Source organism: Phodopus roborovskii, unplaced genomic scaffold (assembly GCF_943737965.1).
Source record: "Phodopus roborovskii unplaced genomic scaffold, PHOROB, whole genome shotgun sequence".
Lineage (NCBI taxonomy): Eukaryota > Metazoa > Chordata > Mammalia > Rodentia > Cricetidae > Phodopus > Phodopus roborovskii.
This window is the reverse complement of record NW_026126482.1, coordinates 21,686,842-21,713,497: the sequence shown is the minus strand read 5'-3', so window position 1 is coordinate 21,713,497 and position 26,656 is coordinate 21,686,842. Positions and strand designations below refer to the sequence as shown.

Below are 26,656 nucleotides of genomic sequence, written 5' to 3'. Positions count from 1 at the left end.
AGAAAGAATGCTGCTCATAATAACTTTTGCATTAAAAACAGCCAGGGAATGACAAAACAGAGAAAACATTAATACTGGAGAAAAAAAAATAAAGAAGAAAGAAAGAAAAAGAAACCTTGAGAGGGAAGTCCACTGAAACACGCTCCCTTCTTGTCAGAAACATTTTTATGGGTCTCTGAAATTCCATTTCCCCTTTATTTTTCTATCCTATTTGTTTTTGATGCTTGAAATCCGACAGATTTTTCAAAACAATTTGCTAAGTAAAGCACAACGACATTTTCTCAAGCATTCTGACACTGAGAAGCATCTCAAATTAAAGATTAATAAAACATACAGAAAGTGCATGTAAAATATAAATACAAAGGAAAAAATGCCTGCGATTAGACAAGATGGAGATCTAAGCAGAAATTAAATTCAGTTGTATTACATTTCCTATTCTTTTCTTAGAGAAAATTACAACTGAAGTGAGGCGTTTTTCCCCCTGTAATTTAAATGTTAAGCTGCCAGATGTGTGTCCCATGCTTCAAGAGGGAGGCTTTGCATTATTTAGCATATTAAGAATCACAGAATTTTAAAAAGGGCTCCTTTATTGCCTGGAGGTTCCAATTAAGTAAACCTTAGCCTGATACATTTAAAACTTGCAATACATGAGATCTGCTGCCTTTTCTCCCCACAGTCAAGTCTCATCTATATAATAAATAAGGAAAATCTTTAAGATGACATAATTTTTCTTTTGCTTGAGGAATTAAACCTATCTATTATTTTAAGAAGTTTTTAATAGAGGCCAGCAATCTAGAAGACAACTGAAGGTTCAAAATACTTTTTAAATCATTGCAAGTTGAGTCTCGTATTTATGCCAAGAGATGCATGCTTCCAAAAGGCAAACCTTTCCCATTGATCCTGTTTCTCCTTACCCACTCACTCTGCTGTATCTGTGTTTCCCCCAGTTCTGCTCTTGTGAAATGGGGCGCTTGTAAGAAGCAATAAGGTCATTGTTTTTGTATCGATAATAAGATTTTGTGTTTGTATAAATGTCTGTCTGTCCATCCTCATGATCTGTCTGATCACCCAGCAGTAGTTACTTGCCCCCTCAGCAGTTTGTGGAAAGAGTTTCAGTAGCTAAGCTAAAATCCGGAATGAGATGGAGGTTCTGGAGGCACACAACATTCATAAATCATAGCCTTAAATACAGCCATTTTTGCCATTTTAGAAAATGTCAAAGGTGTCAACTCTGCCCAAATATACCGCTTAACAGTGACTATTTTAGTAAATTGACTTGAAATGCATTCAGCTAAGTGACAGTCAGAAGCACATAATCTAGTTCACAGGACAAATGAACAGTTTAAAGGCCAAAAATAAGCAACAAACTACAAATTCTTAGCAGCGTGTTACAATGACCATGGCTGCAGCCACAGGCCAAAACCCTAGTAGTAATGTGTTTCTTGGCTCCAAAAATAATGGCTCCAAATTTTGGAAATGTGCTAATCAAGTCAACAAACAGCTTAATCAGATTCAAACGTACAGTCAAACATCTAACTGAAAATTTACAAAACAAATAAATTAGGATTTATACAAACGCAAGTAGAAGTTCACAGCACTCCCTGCTAGTAGAATGACTTGACCCAATCAAGATAACTGCAAGAGTGCTTCTAATATAAGTATGTCAACATGTGTTGGATGTTAAGAAAAAAACAATTTTCTCATCTTTATAGAAAAAAAATAGGATTGACAGGGCGCGCAGTAGTTGGGATTGTTGCTCTACCAAAGAGCTCAAGTTCTAGTCCTAGTACCCATGTCAGGTAGCCATGCAACCAATTATAACTGCAACTCCAGGTGATCCAGTGCCCTCTTCTGGTCTCTGTTAATAGTCACACACTTGGGTGGGCACACCCTCCCCCAATACAATATACACTCACACACACACACATATGCACACACCACATACATACACACAAAAAATAAATCTTTAAAATAAAATTAAATTAAAATGTTATGGTTGACAAAGGCATTAACATATTGAGTGTTTAACCTATGTTATTCTCCCTATCACCCCAAATCCAAAGTGTTTAGTAACTAGTAACTGATAGGATGTATCTAATATTTTATTAACTGTTTTCCTAGAAATGTGAAAATGCCTAATGATTTAATATTTAAGAATATTTTAATGTAACTGGATGCAAGAATACAATGAAGCCATCCATAAATTTCACCTGTCTAAACCAGCAAGCTCACATCTTTCCTACATGGATGGGCAAACCAAGGCACACTTGAGCGACACTTATGAGCATCCTCATCAGTCAGTTAAGAAGAGCATACCAGATTTCAGTTTGTAAGGACATTTGTATATACTATTTACTTAGTTCAAGTTGCTCGTGAATTATATGGCCAGCAGATAATGTCTACCAGCAAATTACTAATATTTGAGTCATTTTCATTCAAAAGATTATAAAAGAATTGTGCATACATACCTTGCCTGATAAAATACTATCACAATAAAGAAAATGGACATACTTTGTTATTCTTTTTAAGAATAAACTTCGAACACTTTCTAACTCTGCTATATAAAAGAAGAGTCTACCCTTTTATAAAAATTAGTTTCTTTTTCTCCCTTAGTCTTAAAAATGTTAAATACCCCTTTACATATGAAAAAAAGAATCCAGAAATTTTAATATGCTGCTTGTGAGCTTTTCCTGATTATCATCAATTAACACTTCTATTGAACATAGCTATTGGGAATAATGAATTATTTTACCTATTTAAGTTGCCACTAATACTAGAAAATTAGAAAGAGATGAAGTCATAGACTGATACTCCAATTCAGCAAGGTATGTATCTAATATTATAGAAATCTGCTGAGTAAAAATAGGGTTACACTCAACCTCAAGTGACTAACAGATGAACTTGTATGAACACAACAAATTGAGTTAGAAATGAAAACAGAATGACAGAATAAAGAGCATTAGGCAATAATCAATTAAACAACACGCTTAGAAATAATCTGTAGATCAAGAGAAAATCTTCAGTGGTGCTTTGCCTATTTCTTCATTCAAGAGAAGATGCATTGAGTCCTGGGCAAGAGTGAACCAGGGTCCTGACTGATGCTTTCTTTCCTGTTACCTGAGACATCTCTCACACATTTTGAAGTAGAACCAGCATAAAGGGTCCCACAACAAGTGTCTAACAGGTACCTCTTAGCATGAGGCCTGATAATACATCCCCACCCATGTACACTAGGTGGCTCTTCTATAGAACCTTTTCACCCTTTTAGGCATCCCCAGACATTTCCCACTGAACAACAAATTGAATCATTCAGATTACAATAATTCAGTATCTTTCAAATTCTAACTGCAAAATTTTCCCCAGCCACAAAATTTTATGTGATAACTATCATTAAAGAATGAAGGGGAAAATACATGCTCAGATGTATGAAAACTTAAGGGAAAATCTCACTTAAATATCTACCCTTGACAAGTAATTAAAACATGAAGAAAATGGAGGTGAAGGAACCATGAGGTACCTGGGGGAATAAAGAAAAATGGAAGAGCCAATGATATTAACACATGTTTAATACACTCAATTTTCTCTTATGGGCTTCAGAAATCATACTTGATGATCAGAACAAAATTTATAATCCCACATGTACTCAAGAAAATGATATTTTAAAGAAAAGAAGAGTAAAAGTCCGGGAATGAAAGCAAGACATGCCCAACTAATTCAAAGTGATAAACCATAGACAATTGAAACTGATATCACATATGTGTACTAACATGCATCATGGAATATACTTGCATTAAATAAGTTTATGTGGAACACATTAGGGAATGCAGTCTTATGGGACCACTGCCCAACAGTCAGCCTACTGTTGACAAAAATAGTGTTAGTGCAACCACTAAGACACCGTACAAAGAAACACTCTAAATCACTAAGAAAATCAGGATGGAATTATAACTAGTATTCAATAATCTATATACAGAAAAGCCAGAAGATAAGAACAACAACTGAAAAAGCAAGAAGGACACAAATTTTAACATGTCAGACATATTCTGTTATATCAGTAATTATCTTAAATCCATGGTCTAACTATTTCAATTAACATATATATATATATATGTATATATATATATATGGTAAAAACAAGTTTTTGAAAAACGCTCTAATTGTGCAATTATTATTGGTACATAATAATGATTATCCAACCTATCTGATCTCTGATCCCCACCACCGGTCCTCTGGTGGAATTCCAGGCCCCTCCCAGAGATCCACCTATCATCTCAGGACCATCCTGAGTCCCTGCCTGTTGGATCTTTGACACCTTTTGCCAGGCCTGATCTTTGACCCCCATCACCAGACTCCTGCTTGAGGAGAGACCTCCTAAAGAGCTTGGACCACCCAGAGCTACAGACATGGAACTTCTGACCCACTAAGCCCACTCAGGGAGTACCATAGAGAGAGAGAGAGAGAGAGAGAGAGACCCTACCTGCACCTACTGGAAGAAGTGATGGGAAGATGGCTATACAAGAAAACACCTAGCAATAGAAAGAAAAGCATGACACCACCATAATCTAGGGACTCAACAACAAGAGCTGAACACCCCAAAGCAAATGAAGCAGAAGAGAATGATTTAAAAAATATCTTCATAAAAATGATAGAGGCCCTCAAAGACAATGTGAGAAAATCCCTTAAAGAAATGGAAGAGAAAACAAACAAAAAAAATTGGAAGAAATGAATAAATCTCTTAAAGAAAGTACGGAAAGCCAAGAAAAAAACTATTAAACAGGTGAAGGAAACAGTTCAAGACTTGAAAACTGAAATAGAGACAATAAAGAAAACACAAACTGAAAGAATGCTGGAAATAGAAAAACTGGGCAAAAAATCGGGAACTACAGACATAAGCATAACCAACAGAATACAAGAGATGGAAGAGAGAATCTCAGGTGCAGAAGATAAACTAGAGGAAATAGATTCATCAACCAAAGAAAATCCTAAATCCAACAAATCCTTAACCCAAAACATCCAGGAAATGTGGGACACCGTGAAAAGACCAAACCTAAGAATAATAGGCAAAGAGGAAGGTGAAGAGGCCCAGCTCAAAGGTGCCAAAAACATATTCAACAAAATCGTCGAGGAAAACTTTCCCAATCTGAAGAAGGACATGCCCATGAAAGTACAAGAAGCATACTGAACAACAAATAGACTAGAACAAAGAAAAAAGACCCCTTGACATATAATAATCAAAACACCTAGCATACAGAATAAAGAAAGAATATTAAGAGCAGTAAAGGAAAAAAGGCCAGGTAACATATAAAGGCAGACCTATCAAAATTACACCTGACTTCTCCATGGGAACTCTCAAGGCCAGAAGATCCTAGATAGATGTTCTACAAGTACTAAGAGTCCACGGATGCCAGCCCAGGCTACTATAACCAGCAAAACTCTCAATCACTATGGATGGAGAAAACAAGATATTAATGACAAAGCCAGATTTTCACAATACCTATCTACAAATCCAGCCTTACAGAAAGTTCTGGAAAGAAACCTCCAACCCAAGAAAGTTAACTATGCTCACAAAGACAAAGAAAATAGATAATCCCACTTCACCAGAGCCCAAGGGTAAAACAGGGCAAATACATTCACAGTACCACCACCACCAACAAATCTAAAACAAACAAGCATTAACAATCAATGGTCCTTACCTTCCCTCAACATTAATGGTCTTAACTCGCCTATAAAAAAAACACAGGCTAACAGAATGGATACGAAGACAGAATCCATCTTTCTTCTGCATATAAGAAACACACCTAAGCTTCAAAGACATTACCTCAAGATAAAGGGTTGGGAAAAGATCTTCCAATCAAATGGACCCAAGAAGCAAGCTATCCTAATATCTAACAAGTTAGACATCAGACCAAAATCAATCAGAAAAAGATGAAGACAGTCATTTCATATTCATCACAGGAGGAATCCATCAGAACAAAGTTTCAATTCTGAGCATCTCTGCCCAAACTACAAAGGCACCCACATTTGTAAACAAAACACTACTAAAACTCAAAGCACACATAAAACCTCACACACTTATAGTGGGATACTTCAACACCCCACTCTCACTATCAGACAGGACCACTAGTCAGAACCTTAACAAAGAAACAATACAACTAGCAGATGTTTTGTCTCATTGGGTTTAACAGACATCTATAGATCATCCCATCCAAACACAAAATAATATATCTTCTTCTCTGCTCCACATGGGTCCTTCTCTAAAATCAAACACATACTAGGCGACATAACAAACCTCAATGGATTAAAAAAAATTTTTGGAATAGTCTCCTGTATCTTATCAGACTACCATGTTTTAAAGTTGGGTTTCAACAACAACACAAATCACAGAAACCCTACAAACTAATGGAAACTGAACAATGCTCAATTACACCATACCTGGGTCAAAGAAGAAATAAAGAAAGAAATTAAGGACTTCCTAAAATTCAATGAGAATGAAGATGTAACATACCCAAACTTATGCAACACCTTGAAAGCAGTGCTATGAGGGAAATTCATTGCATTAAGTGCCCATATGAAGAAAATGGAGGATAGTCACATTAGAGAAATAACAGCACAACTGAAAGCCTTAGAACAAAAAGAAACAAACTCATCCCAGAGGAGTAGATGCCAGGAATTAATCAGTTTGAAGGCTGAAATCAATAAAGTAGGAACCAGAACAACAACACAAAAAAATCAGTGCAACAAAGAGTTAGTTTTTCAAGAAAATCATCAAGATAGACAAACCTTTATCCAAACTGACCAAAAAGTAGAGAAAGAGCATGCAAAATAACAAAATCAGAAAAAAAAAGGGGGACATACCAATGGATACTGAGGAAATCCAGACAATTTTCAGGTCATACTTTGAAATCCTGTACTCCACGGAATTTGACAATTCAAAGGAAATGGGAAAATTTCTGGATAATTATCACTTACCAAAATTAAATCAAGAACAAACATCTTAAATAGACCTACTACTCCTAATGAAATAGAATCAGTCATCAAAAACCTTCCAACCAAAAACAGTCCAGGGCCAGATGGTTTCAGTGCAAAATTCTACCAGAAATTCAAGGAAGAGCTAATACCAATACTCCTCAAATTGTTCCATACAATAGAAACAGAATGTGCATTAGCAAAATCTTTTTACAAGGCCACAATCACCTTGGTACCCAAGCCACTCAAAGATACAACTAAGAAAGAAAACTACAAACCAATATCCCTCATGAACATTGATGCAAAAATACTAAATAAAATCCTAGGAAACCGAATCCAAGAATACATCAGAGAAATCATCCACCATGTCCAAGTAGGCTTCATCCCTGGGTTGCAGGGATGGTTTAACATATGAAAATCTATCAACATGATCCACCATATAAACAAACTGAAAAAGAAAAACCACATGATCATCTCCCTAGATGCTGAAAATGCCTTTAACAAAATCCAACACCCTTTCATGATAAAGGTCTTAGAGAGAGCAGGGATAAAAGGAACATAGCTAAAGGAATAAGACAACAAAAGGAGATCAAGGGGATACAAATTGGAGAGGAAGAAGTCAAACTTTTACTATTTGCAGATGATATGACCCAAAAAACCCTACTAGGGAACTCCTACAGCTGATAAACACCTTCAGCAAACTAGCAGGACACAAGAAAAAAAAAAAAAAAAAAAAAAAAAAAAAAAAACCACACTAGCCCTACTTTATTCAGACAACAAAGGGTCTGAGAAAGAAATCAGAGAAATATCACCCTTTGCAATAGCCACAAATAACAACATAAAGTATCTTGGGGTAAAATACCTATATAATAAGAATTTTGTGTTTTTAAAGAAAGAAATTAAAGATGATACCAGAAAATGTAAAGCTATCCCATGCTCTTGGATAGGTAAGATAAACATAGTAAATATGGCAATCTTGCCAAAAGCAATCTACAGATTCAATGCAATCACATTAAAATCCCAGCACAATCCTTCACTGACCTTGAAAGGATAATAATCAACTTTATATGGAAAAACAAAAGACCCAGGATAGCCACAACCACCCTGTAAAATATAGGAACTTCAGGAGCCATCACCATTCCCGACTTTAAGCTCTACTACAGAGCTATAGTCCTGAAAACAGCCTGGTATTAGAACAAAAATAGACAAGTACACCAATGGAATGTAATCGAAAATCCTGATATTAATCCACACACCTACGAATACCTGATTTTTGACAAAACAGCTAAAAATATACAATGGAAGGAGGAAAGCATCTTCAACAAATGGTGCTGGCACAATTGGTTGATGGTGTGTAGACTGCAGATAGACCTATGTCTTTTGCCATGCACAAAACTCAAGTCCAAATGGATCAAAAACCTCAACATAAATCCAGCCACACTGAACCTCTTAGAAGATGAAGTGGGAGGTACCCTCTAACAAATTGGTACAAGAGACTGCTTCCTAAACATAGCTCCAGTAGCACAGACACTGGGATCGACAATTAATAAACGGGACCTCCTTAAACTTAGAAGCTTCTTTAAGGCAAAGGACACAGTTAACAATACCAAATGGCAGTCCACAAACTGGGAAAAGATCTTCACCAATCCAACATCTGACAGAAGGCTGATCTCCAAAACATACAAAGAACTCATGAAACTAGTCACCAAAACACCAAATAACTCTATTAAAAATGGGGTACAGGACTGAATAGCGAACTCTTAATAGAGGAAACAAGAAGGCTGAAAGACACTTAAGTGCTCAACATCCTTAGCTATCAGGGAAATGCAAATCAAAACAACTTTGAGATACCATCTTACTCCTGCCAGAATGGGAGAATGACAACTTATGCTGGAGAGGATATAGACAAAGGGCAACACTCCTCCACTGCTGGTGGGAGTGCAAACTTGTACAGCCATTTTGGAGATCAGTGTGTCAGTTCCTCAGGAAAATGGGAATCAATCTACCATAGGACCTGGCACTCCCCCCTCTTAAGCATATACCCAATTGATACACATTCATGCAACAAAGACATGTGCTCAACTATGTTCATAGCAGCATTATTTGTAATAGCAAGAACCTGGAAGCAACCTAGATGTCCCTCAACTGAAGAATGGATAAAGAAGATGTGGCACATATACACAACTGAATACTACTCAGCAGGGGGTTGGGGGGTAATGGAATCTTGAAATTCCCAGTCAAGTGGATGGAACTTAAAGAAACCATCCTGAATGAGGTAACCCAGTCACAAAAATAGAGACATGGTATGTGCTCGTTCATATATGGATTTTAGACATAGAGCAAAGGGTCAGTCACCAGCCTATAATTCCCACCACCAGAGAAACTAGGATACAAGGAGGATTCTAAGAGATTCATATAAGGTCCCTCACAGAAGGGGGAAGGGACAAGATTTCCAGGGCATATGGGAAGTGGGGGGAGCAGTGAGTGGAGAGGGAACTAGGAGAAAGAGAAAGGGAAGAGAGGAAAGCATATAGGACTAGAAAGATTGAGTCAGGGGAAGAATAGATGAAAGGAAAGAGAGAGAGAGAGAGAGAGAAAGAAGCCATAAAAGAGGGACTGAACCTAGAGAAATGTCCAGAGACCTACAAGACTGACCCCAACTAACAATTTGAGCAACAGTGGAAAGGCTACCATAAATGCCCTTCCCTGATCAACAGCTAACCTATCCACCACCATAGAGCCCTCATCTAGTAGCTGATGGAGAGCAACACCTTACATGTGGAGTGGGGGGAGGGTATGAGAGGGGAGAGTAATCGGGGGGGGGGGCATGAGAATGTGGGAAAGAGGAAAAAATGGAGGGAGGGAGGGGGATGGAACAGGGATCGATATGTAAAATTAAAAGAAAAAAAAAAGGAAAAAAAGAATAGTATTATCAAAACTATAAGTGATAATTTAGTCCCGCCTCACCCTATTTTTGCTTTGTAATAGTTGATGATCCACTATTTGTCCATAAATTCTTGCGATTGTAACATCTTATTGGTACATTAATAATTTAGCTATTATATATATTCTTTATGTGTAATGATCTCTTTTTACTCTGAATTCTCTTTTTACCTTACATCAATCTAGTCAATACTGTATAATTATTACATAGATAATACAGTACTTAGGTATAGGCTTCACAAAACTTTTGGACTCAAAATTACTAAATGTGTGATTTACTTATTTAAACACATCATACTGAACTAAAAAATAAAATGGAAAACCATACCCAATATGATAAGACCATACCTCCCCCTGACTAGATTATAAATCTAATGGAAGTCCACCAACACTGAAAGGACACCAGCCCACTTGAGCTTGTAGCTCTGCAGTTCTTGCCCTTTTACTCAGTTCCTTCTGTCTTGCCAAAATTTGTTAGATTACATTCCTGAAGCTAACCCCAAGCTCTATTTCTTTATGTGGCCAATCCCTAGTCCCAAGGCTGACTACTAATTTCCAGCTATCAAAATATTGAAATCCAACAATCAAAAACTCCCTTTGGATCACCCAATTAACATGCCTGATTAAAATTAAACACCTCATCCTAAAGGCTGTCATTTTCCTATGTGTCATGCAGGTTCCTCCCTTTCCAAAGGCAGTCCTTTTACCCTCTGAGCAATGCCCCTGTCCCCTTTCCCTTGTTCCCTTCCTCTTCTCCCTCATCCTCTATCTCCTGTCTTTGTCTCTTATTTCCAGCCCTCTGTCCCTCTGGGGCAAATAAATCTCGTTTGTGCTGATAACTTTATCTGAGAAGTTGGTCTTGGGAGTTGTGAGCTGATACTTTTCCTTTCACAAGGTAATTTACTTTTGGTGTGGAAAACATAAGATTCTTCTAAAATTCATATGGAAAGGCACGGGCCTTAAATAAGTCGACATCTTCTCAACAAAGAAACATAAATGAGAGAAATCACCATCTGAGCTATCAAGCTCTATTACACAGCTGTGGCAATCAGGACTGTGGAGTTAGCAGAGTGAGAGGCAGGTCATGAAATTAATGAGAAATACAGAAGTAAGTCTGCAGAACTGTGCCCAACTGCTGCTGCTGTTGTTGTTATTTTGTTGTTTTGGTTTTATTTTATTTTATTTTATTTTGACAGTTTAAGTTGTAGTTTACTTAGCAAAGTAAAACAAACATTCTAAAAAGAGTTTAGTGAGAATTGCCCAAAGTGTGGTGCTGTAAGAATAGTTCTGCATTTTGAGTTTTATTTTTTATGATAATTTTTTTATTTAAATTTGAAACAAGCTTGTTTACATGTCAATCCCAGTTCCTGCACCTTCCAGTCCTCCCCTGTTCCCCCAACAAACCCCCATCCCATCCCCTTTCTGCTCCCCAGGGAGGGTGAGGCCTTCTATGGGGAGTCTTCAGAGTCTGCCATATCATTTGGAGCAGGACCCAGGCCCTCCCCAATGTGTCTAGGCTGAGGGACTATCTCTATGTGTGGAATGGGCTCCCAAAGTCCATTCGTATTCTAGGGATAAATATTGATACATTATTTTTTTTATTCTTTTTATTTTTTTAGTTTTTTTCCTTATTTTAACAACTGCTGATTTTTAAGACATGCATCAGGAAAATCTGCTATTCTCATGGGGAAAGAACTGAGCTAAGCTTAGCTCAGTTCTTTCCCCATGAGAATATATATATATATATATATATATATATATATATATATATATGCGCACATATTTAAAAACCCTCAAAATCTATTTGCACTTTAAGACAGAAAATTCTCTTATAAGATAGAAAAAATAACTAAAATGTTATTTGACTTGACATCCAAAATAGGAACCATAAAAGGGGAAACTAATAAATTGGAAATTTAAAAATTCTATGGTGAAATGAAAGGTTGAAACAGGAGGATAACCTGAAGCTGAGGGGCCAGCTAGCCTGCAGCTCATAGTAGGAAGCAAGAGTCCCTGTCTCGAATAAGGCAAAGGCAAGGGCTACACCTGAAGTTGGTCGGTCTCTGGCTTCTATAGGCCAGCTGTGCCATATGCATGCCAACATTCCTACACAGAGACACTAGATAGACAAGTAGATACATAGAAAGGTAATGATCCCTGTACTCATGTGAAGTCTCACAACCCCTCAATCTTTCACTCATCAATTTTGGAAGAACGGACCTGGTCAAAGGAGATGCCACCTTTTGTGGGCTTGCAGGAAGAGCCTGAACTAAAAGCCAGTGAAACAAACCATAGCAAATGTGAGGCCCGCCCAACTGGCAGTCACTTTGTCATGACTCAAAGGCAGATCCTCCTCAGCCAGTCTTAGTTTCATTCATCATGACTCTTATGTTAGCAAAAGTAGACTGAAACTGCATTTCCTCCCTACAGCTCCTTATTTTAACTCTCTTCTGTGTTCAGCTATCAGCACCCCTGGGAACCTCAGATTAAATAGTGAGGACAGAGATAAGTGGGTCTGATCAAAGCACAGTGGTAACTTGCCCTGTCTAAACCACTGCTCCTGAGGCTGTTTCAGAGGGCTCTCATTTTCTTACACTGATAGGTCCACCTCAGTGGCTAGCCTTTAGCCAAGAACCATAGTCTTGTGATCTATTGCCATTTTTGACTGGTATGCTAGCATTTTAGGCATTTGTGTAATTCTGAGGCACAGACTAAATGAGAGGAATTGACCAAAGACAAATGAGAGTATATCTTTATGAATGGTTATTGAATATATATCTATATATATCATATATCATATATTTTCACAGTGAGTACCCTCACCTGAAAAGATTAAGGAACATATATATCACACACATATTCATAAAACAGATTCAGGGAGCAGAGTGAAGAGAAGTAAAATTTTATCCCTTCTGTAAAGAGTGCTCTTAGAAAAATACATATCCTGGTAAATGTATACAAATACATTGTGCCATATAGCAAACCTTCTTCGGTAAGTGGCAGGTACCAAAAGCAATACTAGCTTTTTCACACTGCCCACAAATACACTCTACCATTCTCACAATGACACAATTGCCTGGCATTCCATCTCTCAGAACATAACCCTGTTGTTTAATGATGCATGGCTGTGCTTTCAAAACTGAGTCCCTTCATCATTCCTGAAATACAGATAATCTGAGGAGTGTTGAAATGGACTATGGCCATGCACAAGAAAACAATGTCAAAGCAGTATGATTGACAGTCTAGCCATCAGCCCTTGTGTTCCTTTACTGGACTGTTTGATCAACAGGGAGGATGCATGAGGCCTCACAAAACACTAAGCATAGGAACAGTCCTGGAATCTCAAGCTGTAGTGAGCCATGGCTCTAACTGACTGTTAATTGGAAACACACACTATGTACTCATGTCCTACAGTATAGGAGCAAACATGTATCTGCATCTTTTCCTCCATCCTTATTTTTGATCATTTGCATGTGACACATCTGTTTTTATTGCCACTTCTACTTACAATGAAGCACAGGGAGGAGGGAGGGGGTTCAAAGGTAGCTTCCCTACAACGTTTTGACTCCTGGAACAGCAGCAGACTAGTGAGTGCTGCTCTCCAAAGGAAAGAATACAGCATTTCCTGCTGGAAATGGTTTAAACCATTCTCATCTCTTTGCCCCTCACATCTTTCTGGCATGCCCCCTTCCCTCCTCTCTTGGCATTAACTGCTTTTCCACCTCCTTTACATCTGTGGGAGCACTTCCTGTATGGGTGTCAGGATCTGTGGAGAGGTCAGAGGCTGCCCTGCAGAGGAAATGACAAACTGTGAAATGGGAAAGAGAAATTCCTTCCACATGTTCTCTCCTTCCAGGAGCAGTGAGAGGCTGTCAGCCAGCATCACTGTGGGCACAGGCAGGACTCTGCACTGCAGTCCTGTCAAAACCAATCTACCGACTTGCATGGCTGCTTCTTGCCTTCTCAGCACCAACAGGTTTCAGACATGACTTTGAGATGGAAGTGGATCAAAGAAAATAAAATGTTGTAATGGACTGTGAAGGATGGTGAAGAGCCCCAGAAAGTAATCCCAAGAGGACAACAAATGACAATAATTTGTTGTTGTTGTTGTTGTTGTTGTTGTTGAAATCCACTAATGGTAGGAGTTACTTCAGCTCCAAAAAACACTGAGAAGAATTTTCTCAACTAAGCCTGTTTGGACAGTTCAATGCTACAGCTACCAGAAAGCTTGTTCTGTTTGTAAATAAAACTAAAAGGTGACAACCTCAATACTTAAAGGAAAGCAAGAGGAGGAGAATGAAATAAAAGGCCAGAGGACATGGAGTTAAGAAGAAGAGTTTATCAATTGTTGATTTTTTTTTTGAAAGGATCTAAATTAAAGAAATTTTAAGATTTTCTGTGACTCATTGTATTTTATGCATTTCTGTATAGTAAGTAAGGGCATTTTAAAATGCAGGTAATTAGCTCTTTGTGCAGATTAATCACTTTGAATCATACTGTGGTTCCCTGAGGCTCAGTTTTGGACTCAGATTAAGGATTCAGATCTATTAATGCTATCTGAAAACAAACAAACAAACAAACAAAAATCCTACAGACCAAATGCCACAGAGTCTACCATTTACTTTAAAGTTTCAACAAATAGGATTCTTAGTCATTCAAAAAACTTCAAATTATGGCTATCTTGTGTAGAAATGGTTATGTTTGTCTGTAACCTGGAACCATCTCAGAGAGTTTGTCCCTAAACTCAGCTCCAAATGACACCAGCAAAATCCTGTTGACTGTTTTCAAGTTCCAGATTCATGATTTTAGGATTTTTTCACAGAAATGGGGTAACGGTTAACAAATTATTGTATGTACATATGTATTAATATGTATGCAATATATATATATACACGTCTACATCATATGCATATACACATACATATGCATATATGTGATCCAGGTAGCTAAGAATGTCTTAGAGAAGTTCTAGGAGACTGAGACAAGAAGATCATCAATTTGAGGCCAGCCCAAAGCACATAGTGAGACTATAACTTGAAGAAACAAGAATAACAATAATAAATGATAAATGTATAAGGAAAGAGTTGCTTTCCTAATCTAAGTTCAACAGGAATTTGGGGCTGGGACTTTTGCAATGTAACATGGTGATCTAGTTCAAACTGGCTACAGAAACTTGACCCCAACACTCACAAGCTGTCTCTCATCACAAGGAAGACAGGTAAAACTGGTAACTCTCCTGATGTAGCTCTCATGTCCTTGTTTCAGATAAAGGATGACCATCCCAACAGGAAGTGTCCCCACTGAGATTCTACTTCTCATACTACTAGTCTTATTTGACCTGTGTGTTCTCTCACTGTCTTACATTGAACAGACACACTAGGCACAATCCTCCCACAAAGCTACTTAGAGAATTCCTAAAACAAGGGGGAATAAAAGGAAGAAAAGAAGGAAGAAAGTGAAGGAAAGGAATATTATCGCTTTTAAATGAAAGAATAAACATATAACTAATTGATTTTTTTTTTAAGTTTCGAGTATTATAATAAACCACTGACCAAAAAAAAACTTAAAAACTTAAAAAATAATTGCCAGGTTCGTTTCTAGGGCTACACCAAAGAGGAGTAAGTCATTGGGAATGAACAGAGATGTTGAGGAAACTAAACTAATTTCTGTAGTCATAGCATAGAGAACTTTAGTAAACACTAAAAATTCAGTCAATTGATTTTTGGCCAGTATGCAAAGACAACTCAACCTTATAACAAATCGATCCACAAAAGGATGTTAGAGGTAGTCTTGCCTGCACACAGAAGCATCTTAAGCATAATCTTAACCCTGTGCCTAATTCAAAACCAAACTTCAAATAGATCATCCACCTAAACTTTCAGAAGGAAACCGAAAGTCTTGTGAACTGAAGTAAGGCGACATTTGAAGCAGTGACATGAAAAGCCCAGTCTACTTTGCCTGATAGACAGGACTTAATCAAAATCCAGGAGGCTCACTCTATGAAAGACAGGTCTAAGAAACCAAAAAGGTCAAAGGCAGGTGAGGAGGAAATATTTGCAACTAGCATATTCCTGACAGAACTTGTAAGAAAAACTCAGCATAAAGAAAACTAAAAGCATAATTAAAAACTGCCAACAAGAGCCAGAGATGCCACACAATGGGTAGACTGTTTGCCTAGCAAACATGATGACTTAAAGTCAACCCAAGATACCATTTAATCCCAGTGTGGGTGTACTCAGAAGGTAAGGCAGGAAAATCAGAAGCTGAAGGTCATCTTCAGTTGCATAGTGAGTCCAAGATGAGGCTGACCAGCTTCACCACACTCGGTTTCAAAACAAACAAGCAAATAAGGACTGGTATGCCTGAACAAGTACACATGGAGATGTTTAGGGATGTCAGCACTCAAGAAATAAAAAAAAAAAAAATGGAAATCACAAGATGATGTGATAGTCAAATTAGGATGAGTTCTCAGAAAAATGGGAACATGGTGTGGGTGAGGATGCTGGGCAACTGAAGCTGCTGTGTAGTTGGTGCAGATGCAGGAAAGTATGGACATTCTGGAAGAAAGGGAGGTCCATACAGAGTTAAATAGACATGTGCTATTTCCCAGTGGTTCTACTGTAGTCAGTAGAAAACTAAGATTTTCAACAATTTTTTGTTTCTGACTCCATATTTCCTTGCTTACTCCTAGAATGCCATTATCAAATGAAAATAAGTCTTATCTCCTTCTTAGATATGTTAGTCAACAGTTACCTAACAAATGAATTAATTTATTCATTTAGCAAGTCTTTAATTGAACAATTGCTTTGTGCCAGGGACAGCATAGACCCCGTAGACTTAGTCAATTCTCATGAGGTTGGTCATCCAAACATGCAAATGAATACCTATCTTTAATGAAGAGAAAGGACACTGGGGTCAGTCAGCACTGAGTTGGGCTTCTTAAAGAAAAAAATTTAAAGCTAGTTGGCAAGGAGTCTTCATGATACCATAAAATTAAAGAATAACCAAAGATCAAACCCTCTCCCCTATATCAAGGAAAAAAAGAAACTCAGGATTATCAATAGCTTCCTATCAGACATCTGCTTAGTTTTGTTTTGTTTTTGAGACAGGTTTTATGTAACTCAGGCTGGCCTCAACCTTGCTATGTAACCAAAACTGGCTTTGAGTTCCTGATCCACCTGTCTCTTCCTCCTTCATGTGAGATTATAGATATGTACTACCATGCCCCAGAAACCTTCCATCTTTCTTGATTTGGAGTCCAAAGACTTTTTTTAACAGTAACAATGTCAAGGAGATGACCCTAGAGACTTGGAGTCATCAGGTGTGAGCAGAGTCTAGGTGTCAATGTGTATTAACAGCTCTACAGGAGACTAATGTGTGGACACAATTTATTGTTCCATTAATTTTATTTAACTGTAGTGTAGGAAATATATATTTGGTATTACTCAATTTTTACATGATTTAATGCTCAACAAGGCTGCTTTTTGACTTTGACAATGCCTCCTATTCTAGCCATGTTGGGTGGTCTCTTATTATACTGAAAGTCTATGTACTATCAGCTGCTTGTCTTCTGCAATGGGGGGTACACCATGAAGTACCAGTGCTCCTGGACTAATGATGGTGTCATGCACTGAGAAATCCAGCTGAAGTTAAACATATCCTGTAAAAGGGAATTTAAAAGGCCTAGAGTATGGTAGTTTTTCCTCATAACCATGAGACTGACTTCTCCTCTGACTCCATGCTGTTGTCCACTGTTAGGAGAAAGAGTCATGCTTTCCATCACTAGCCTGGGAAAACATCAATTTAGTACTAGGCAGACAATTTCTATTGAATGCTTAATGTTTCTATAGCACTGTAGAATGGAAAAATCCTAATTCTGGTCTTCAGATGTCAAAGACTCTATTATAATCAACAATGGTTCTTTGTTTCCTCTTCTAGTTGATATAATTTATAAGAATTGACAGGGAAGTGTTAGGAGGAAAAGAGAGAGAGAGAGAGAGAGAGAGAGAGAGAGAGAGAGAGAGAGAGGTCTAATATAATATCTATACCCTAAAATCAGTTTTCTTCTACAGTATGGAACCAATCCAGAGAGAGCACAAATATGACTCACTGACTACACATATTTCTTACAATCATTCTATCATCTTGCAACTACATAGCTATTTAGACACTTACACTTATTTCTTCTGTGGGTTTGGATTCTTCCCAAGAAGTTTTGTTATTTGTTTATGTAAAAGATGCTGGGAGAGCCCATCCCACCCACTAGCCATGCAGACATACATGCTTGTATTATAATGGAGCAGATGGGCTCAAGTAAACCTCTGGAGATCAAGAAGTGGACACTTTTGGCTAACAACTCCACTGCATATAGCAGTGTGGTTTGTTCATCATGGCTGCACAACAGAATGCTCCTGAATGCAGAATAAAATAGCATCCCCAGAACTTGCCAGGAACCACTGTTCTTGCAAGATAGCCATATGCAAAACAAAGTTGTCAAACACAGTCACCATTTCTCTAGCAATTATCCTTAAAAGTAAACAACTTGAAAGGTGGCGATCATAAAATTTATATCATAGATATTTTCTTCCAGCCTTTCCTAAACATTTCCTGCTCCCAGGTATCCGTGTGGTAAGAAGTTGATCACGGTTGAAAATATCAGCTATAGACTAAGTGCAAAATCCTCTTGGGAAAGACTGAGTACACTTTTGAGGGAACATGAGAACTTCCTCTGTATGACTTGGGGACAGTAGAGCAGATTTGACAGACTGCATATGAAGCCTATGGAGGTAGGGCAACTTGGAGAAGATCATGAGCACATTTTTCAGGTAGGGACTTTACAGCCACGAGCATACCACGTGGCCACAACTTCCTCACACTCCTTCCTTTAGTTGTAAATATCCAGAAAGTCATCAAGGCAGGGTTTAATAAACTTTTAATTTGAAATGAATTACCATGCCACATGTGATTGTTTACCCATTATTAAATCTCTTAACAACACATCAGTGGCAAAAAAAAAAAAAAATACAGTGTACTGTATCACAGCCCTGGTATAATAGAAGACAAGCCCATGGGAGATATTAACCACTAACCACTAATAATAAGCTTAGGAGCTTTCAAGAAAGAAAGAAATAAAAATAAAAGTAAGCAATAAAGGAGACATGTCCTAGGAAAAAATTTCCGTGTCTGGTTTTGTATAAATCTGTTTGAGACAGAAGGAGACAGCCCCTCTTCTGTCTTTGAACATGACATTAGTCTCTCAGCTCAAAACAAAGCAAAATAATAATCAGGTTTTCCTAACGCAAAGCATAAGAAATTCTCCCTATTTATACATCCTGTATTTGCTCACTAAATGTGTTGGCATTCTTCTTTTCCAAGGTTCACCTGTCCTCTTTGAGGACAGCTGGAGAAAATGCACTAAAATACAAGTTTATAGCATGGTGTGGTCCATCTAGGGAATGTAGCCACATTGCCTCAGGAAAGATGAGAAAGCAAGAAGGATCTGGTGAAAAATGATCCAAAAGTAATTACTTCTAATCTACTCAGTATTCTAAAAGTAGATAAAAATATCAGTGTCACGAAATATCATTAGTAAAGTCAGACCCACTGTGTTAAAAGTTAAGACTGTGTTACACTAAAAAGACAAAGAAAGAAAGAAAGGAAGAAAGAAAAAAGAAAAAGAAAAGAAATCCACTTTACAAGCGTACACATTTTACAGTATTCAATGACTTCAGAGTTGACCTTTGAACCTGATATTTAAGCAAAATCAATGCCATGCTTTCTCTTCTTTTTGGTCCAATGGTGTCACAATCATTCTCTTTCTATTTCTCCAAGCATTGGGAGGAGCTCTGACAGTGTCTCTCTTTTAAAAATCTTAGACTGCCAGTGTCTCTGAATTTCCTGTGGCTCCACTAGAGTTGCTAAAGCTGCGAAGCAAAGGCTTTGTTTCCGACAGCTCTGGGGGTAGGTGGTTCAAAAGGCTATGTCTAGTGAATGTTTTCAGGTTAGCTGGATTCTCAAGGGGAAAGTACTTGCCACAGAAGCATAAAGCCCTTCAGCTGATTCCCCAGGGTCCATATTAAAAAGAAAGCTAGACACGGTGGCAGGTGTCTATCATCTCAGTGCTGATGGAAGCAGAGTGAGTGCGAAGGAACTCAGAGCTCACTGATAACCAGCCAGTCTAAGTGCAATCAGGGAGAGACTCTGCCTCAAAAATTAAGGTGGAAGCCAGGCAGTGGTGGTACACACCTTTAATCCCAGTATTCAGAAAGCAGAGGCAGGCAGATCTCTGTGAGTTCCAGGACATCCAGGACTGTTACACAGAGAAACCCTATCTTGAGAAACAACAACAATAATAATTATAATGGGGAAAGTCATCAGTGAAGATACCCAGTGTTTATTTCTGACCTCTATAACACACACATGCACACACACACACACACACACACACACACACACACACACACGTATAACCTCCCACATACATGTCTGCAAACACACACATACATACATGCATACACACACATCCATACACACATGCAAATCTATATATGCATGCACATATGTATGCACATACATACATACATGCACAAATACACACACAGAGGAAGAAGGAGGACATGGAAGATTAGGAGGGTAAAATAAAAAGAACTTATATAAAAGAAATAGAGCAAAAATAGAATTGCCAAAGTAGAGGATGGACTATTAATAAGTGTCATGTTATTTTCTTTACCATGTAATTAAACCATTTGATAATTTCAAAGAAAATGCTCACTATAGAGTTTCCCACTGGTAATTAGTATGAGTGCCACTCCTTGCCATGATACGGTGACTGCTAGTACTGCAATATCGGCCACTCCATCACACCTTGGTGGGTAGACAAACATTATGTACTGTGAGAGTATCAATCCATTTACAGAAACCCACAACTAAAACCTTTGGTAAAGGTAATAACATTTTACTACAAACAAATAGTTTCAAAAGTGGCTCTTCTGAAAATTCACTGTTTCCAAAACCTGATATAACCAGTGTTTGATACAACCAATCTTCAAACACAAAGCTCCACAGCATAAACTATACCACTTGTGAACTTTGCCCTGAGAATATTTTATCATTTGTACTTACATTTTTTATTACTATTCCCAAAAACATACGCAAAAACGTTGAAATTGTAGACAGAAGATCCAAAAGAAGCCAAATAACCCTACACTTTCAAAATGCACTGAAAAAAAATAGTCTATAAACAATGGGGTCATGGAGAATAGAATGTGTTTCCAGGAAGTACTTTTATGCTTATTTGCATAATAGACAATGAAATGTGAAAACTAATATGCTTGGTGTTGGTTATAGTCTCTCTACGTGGCTTAGTCTAGAAAATGCATCCTTAGAAAATAAATACCTCTTAATTAGTTTCATTTAGTATGACACAGTTCAGAACACTGTATTGGAATGCTGAAGAAAGTAAGTCAACCAACCCTGAGAAGAACTGATGGAGCTGTCCATTGCAGCATGAATGTTTCCCGGGGCTTCTCTCTTTGAAGGGCCAGCTGTATTATCCAAATCAAATTCTGTGTTCTCTGCTTCTGCCATTAAGCACACAGGATGTTCAGGAGAAAGCTGCCTGCGGCTCTCATGGCTTTTTTGATCATCCAAATGCAAAGGAGTTTTAATTACCTATTAAGAGATGAATCAGTTAATGGAAACGGCTGCAAATATTACCTATGTAGTTAGATTTCTTCTGGAACAATGGAGGGGGGTTGAGATATCTAAAAGGACAATTCAGTTTTCCAAATTCTGAAATATTTTGTCTGGTTAAATTATAAAGGATGAACAAGCTCCACAATCACTTTAGATATTGTCATTGCTTTATATGTTTAATTTATTATTTTTAATGTCCTGTAAGAAAACACAGTATGAGTAAACTTCACGCTGGGATGAAACTAGCAAGTATTTATTTGGCTTTTGTTATCCCCAAGAAACAATACTTTAAGTCAAAAGAAACATGACAAGTGTATAGAACGTAATAGTGAACAGGTGCATGACCACTGTTCACTTTTTCGCCATGTGTTTAAGATAGTGAAGTACTCAGCAGAAAAAGAGAAAGCTGAGGACCCGGAAGGAGAACTTCCTTGGGAAGAGGTTTCAGCCTTCCTTGCTTGCACAATCTCCCCTCTCCAGCCCTTGCACACATTCGATGGAACTAAATTAGAACCATTGGCCAGCCTTCTTCTAAGGGCTCCAGACAGTGACCCTAATGACATGTGACCACAATACAAGTCAGGGTGAGGTGGTGAGGACATGAGCTCTTGATTTTTTTCTGGCTGGTTTCTTAGCAATTTCTTCTCACCCACCCACCCTGCAGGAAGGAAGGATTTCCCTGCATTCTTTAATCTCCCCTAAGCTTAAATCATAAAAACATCTTCTCTCCCATCATCTTTGTTGAGCTTTATGCCATTTGCTATATGTTTTATAGATCACCGATTTCCATATGGCTGGTTGGTGAGTTGACGGTAGGTGGGTGTGTGCCTGCCTGTGGAAACCAGAGGTTGACATTGTTCATCTTCCACAGTCACTCTCTACTTAAGTTTCTGAGACAGGACCACTTACAGAACCTGGAGATGACAAGAAAGGCTGGCAGGTGGGCTGCAAGAATCCCCTGTCTTTGACCCCACCTCCCATAGTGTCGGGGTTTACATATGCTGCCCTTTCTAGTGACTTTTGGGGGGTGGGGGAGTTGGTTTCGGGTATGGTCTGGTTTTGTGCTAGGGATCCAAACTTAGGTCCTCATGTTTGCAAGGCAAGTACTTTACTAACTGAGCCATCTCCTTGGCCCTAATCATAACATTTTGCACTGGAGAAAACTCATACTGGAAAAATTAAAATATTACAGAAGTTTATGTAAAAAAAACAGTTTTGTATAAGGATTTTTTTTTTTGTTTTCATCTTTATGACAAAGTGTCTTCATCCCCACTTATTTTTCCTCTCAATCAGAAAAATCTTATACCTTGTGCTGTGTCACTATTCTTGTAAGTCCCCAACTAGAGATGCAAAGGGCAACAGTTGCTAACATTGTCTAATACATAACAGAACTGGTGATTAATTACATCTATGTGTGATACATAGTGGCCAGACAAGCTCTATGAGTAACAGCATTACTTTTTTCCCCCATTATGTTTTATTTAGTGAAAAAGGAGGAAAAAAAAAAATATTGGTCTTTAAACACAAGTCGATTGTGCTCCAGCCAAATTATTTTAATATAGTTTAATAAGCAACTTTTTGTCTTTGTAGATTTGAAGTCTTGATTTACTCTCAACTTAAATAATCTTCATGATTAATACCAGGACTGTATAAATTGTCTTTTATGAATTCAGTGCCAACTTTCCAGGCATAATTTATAGAATACTGAGCTGTAAGTACCAGTTAATGAGAAAATTAAGGGCTGGGTATAGTATATACCTGGTATATGTGAGCCTTGTGTTCCACCCCAAGCGTGTACAGTGAGATGCAAAGGAAAGGAAAAATAAGGAGAAGCAGTTAAAAGTTCAGGCACCATGGGTGAGGAGATGGTGGTTGAGGTTCCTGGGTTCATATCCACAGTGCACAATAAAGTCATGTAGAGCAGCCTGCAATACTAGCAATGGCTGAAGCAGAATAGGAGGCAGAAAAAGGTGGGCCGTAAGGGCTCATTGCCAGCTAGTGAAAAGAGCAAGCTCTGGGTCTTACTGAGATATCATGTCACATAAGACAGAGAGTACTATAGGAAATACCCGAACTCAAATGTAAGGATGTGTGCATGTGTGAGCGCATGTATACACACATACATGCAGACACATACGCACACACACATGCACACATGCAGATGCCTTTCATATTGACTATAATATAATTTATTTTCTTTTGTAATTGTATTTTAATTTTCAGTTTATTTTGACTCATGGTATTATGTTTAAGACTACATTGTATAGTTGTTTTGTTATGGGTTTTGTAGTTATTTACACTCTGGTATTATTCTTCCATTTCAGGCTTGCATGCATCACTGTTTCTGATTTTTTTTATGGTAAGTGTTTTAATTTAAATTTGAAACAAGCTTGTTTTGCATGTCAATCCCAGGTCCCTCACCCTCCCCTCCTTCCCTGCCCCTCCAACACCCATCCCATCCCCTTTCTGCTCCCCAGGGAAGGTGAGGCCTTCCATGGGGATCTTCAAAGTCTATCATATCATTTTGAGCAGGGCCTAGGCCCTCCCCCATGTGTTTAGGCTGAGAGAGTATCCCTCTATGTGGAATTGGCTCCCAAAGTCCATTTGTATACTAATGATAAATACTGAGTGTTTCTGCTTGTTAAGAGCTGTAAGTGACCTCTAATTCTTGATGCACCACCACAAAATAATGAGTACAAATGCTTGGGGCATAGTGAGGATTTCTCTCTCTCTGAATCTAAGGGATAGTCACATTTATCTCAGGGTGGAACTGTTTATACAATGACTAGGAAGGTGTATATCTAAATTAGAACTATTTCCCTAATAGTTCTCTAGACAACCCTAACAAGGTATTTTAGCATAGCACTCTGAGGAGATTCCCTTAAAAGAAACACAATAAAAACACAAATAAAAAAGTACCAAAAAAAAAAAAATATCCACATGACAGATAGGAAATGCTCAAACTTAAGGTCAAAATTGCATACTTCCTGGAGATATCCTCGTCAGTTCCATCAATTAGGGTGGCAGGTAGGTAGGTAAGTAGATAGATGATAAATAGATGGAAGGATAGATAGATGATAGATAATAGATAGATAGATAGATAGATAGATAGATAGATAGATAAATAGGTAGATAGATAGATAGATAGATAGATAGATAGATAGATAGATAGATAGATGGTCAGAAAGATATGTAGGCAAAGAACAAAATTTTATGGCACTTTATGATATAATCAACCTGGGAAAACACTATAACTAAGAATAACAAGTTTAGACACAGAACAAAATAAATAGAATACAAACAGGTGGTACAATTTATTCTTAACATATGCAACTGTTTTCTTCTCTGGATAATATCATTTGCCTACAGTGACTTTATGTATGTCATGTGTGTTAAAAGGCTAGGTTCAGCAGTGCACAGAAAGCTAAATATGTACAAATGTATATGTCCAAGTCTACTTGTTTTGAATATTTGAGTTTGACAAAAAGCATGCTTGGGAGTGGAGTGACTGAGAGAGACAGCACTCTCATGATTGTTCTACATCTGAAAAATTCTGTATTTCTTTCTTGTTAGAGATGAGCATTCAGAAGGCAGAAGTCACACCTCATCTCTTCTGTATCCTATCACAGGCAACTCCCAACACACAAGGGAAGCTTGGTCAGTACCTTTGGTAAGGAAATCATCCGTGCCTGGGGCAAGAAGGTGAACTTACAGATTGTGAACAGCAGACAACCAGGAGGCTTGGGGAAGAGTTCTGTTTCATTGGATATACATGACTGTGTTAGGTTCTCTTTCACTGTCCCCATGAGCTCACAATTTAATTCCTTATTTCTACGTATTAATCGATGTGCATGATCAGAAACCAGTTATCTTGTGTAATTACTTTTACCTTTTTAAAGAAACTTTAGTAAATTTTGCAATTATAAGAAAGAAAGCTAGTGATTAGGCAGAAGTTTCTTTGGAAAACACTCCAAGTTATTTTCCAATTATAAACTCATATTGCGCACCTATAATTCCAGCTATGTAGCTTTCAAAAGGATGAGATATGAGGATCAAGAGTTTGAGAACAGCCTGGGCTACGAGTGGCAAATCCAGTCTCAAGAAATTAATAAATATGATGATCATATTGCAAACCTGAAAATACAGATTGCACAGCCACCGGTCCAAATCTTGGCAAATCAAATCTTCAATTTTCCTGAAGCTGTCCAGTTTCTGGTCATAATTTCCTCGGAGAAGGGGACACTTGAATTTTCCCTCCACTATCCGGAAGTTGTTATCACATATGGGAAATGCCGTCCAGCCCACAACCAGGTCACTGTAAGCACATGTTCCATGGAGAAGGAAGAGTTCGAACAAAAAACACATGCCAGGTCTCACAGATTTCCTTTGAGGGAGTACCTGGCCAAAATATTAAGACAGGAGGACATCATTACAGAAATACCCACAGACAGTTCAGACTTAAGAGCAAACGTGTTCTGTAATTGTCCTGTTGTCTTTGAATACTTGGATGAATTTACAAATAGGCCTCCTAGCTTCAAATAAGTTAGCAGCCATACAACCATTTAAGTGTGGCTCTGCCAGAGACTCCATTTTAAAAGTTTTAGGAATCAAGCTTGTAACATTGCAATTAGCACACTACCTACCCTACATTTTCATTCCTGTTGGTTTGAGTTATATCTGCTGTTGCTGAAGGTTGAATTAAATACAGTAACATACTTGTGCTACAAGCCTCATCTATTAATTCATGTGTTCATGGTGTGTGGAGACAGAGCATTGAGGAGATAGGATTAGATGATGTCATGAGGGTAGAGCCTTCAGGACAGTACCAGTACCTTTGTTAAAAGGGAACAACAGATTTAAACCAGTTATTGCCCTTTCCACAGGATTCTCCACCATAATGTGACACAGTAAGAAAGCTTACACCAGATGTCACCATACTCTTGAATTTCCTGGCCTGCAGAACCACAAACCCACAGAACTACTCTATTTTAAATGACCATGCCTGAAGAATTCTGTTCATAGATCAGAAACAGGCTAATAACATAACTATTTC

General features: G+C 37.9%; 1 protein-coding gene across 1 annotated transcript in view; it reads right to left on the bottom strand.

Annotated features, from left to right (window-relative positions):
* Positions 1 to 26,656, bottom strand: part of LOC127229305 (uncharacterized) — a gene marked incomplete at its 5' end in the record, with an annotated part of 280,807 nt that overhangs the window by 146,256 nt on the left and 107,895 nt on the right. The window contains 2 exons of the mRNA XM_051194389.1: positions 21,381 to 21,579; positions 25,738 to 26,001. Coding sequence (XP_051050346.1) covers positions 21,381 to 21,579; positions 25,738 to 26,001 — 463 coding nt within the window. The remainder of the gene's footprint in view (positions 1 to 21,380; positions 21,580 to 25,737; positions 26,002 to 26,656) is intronic.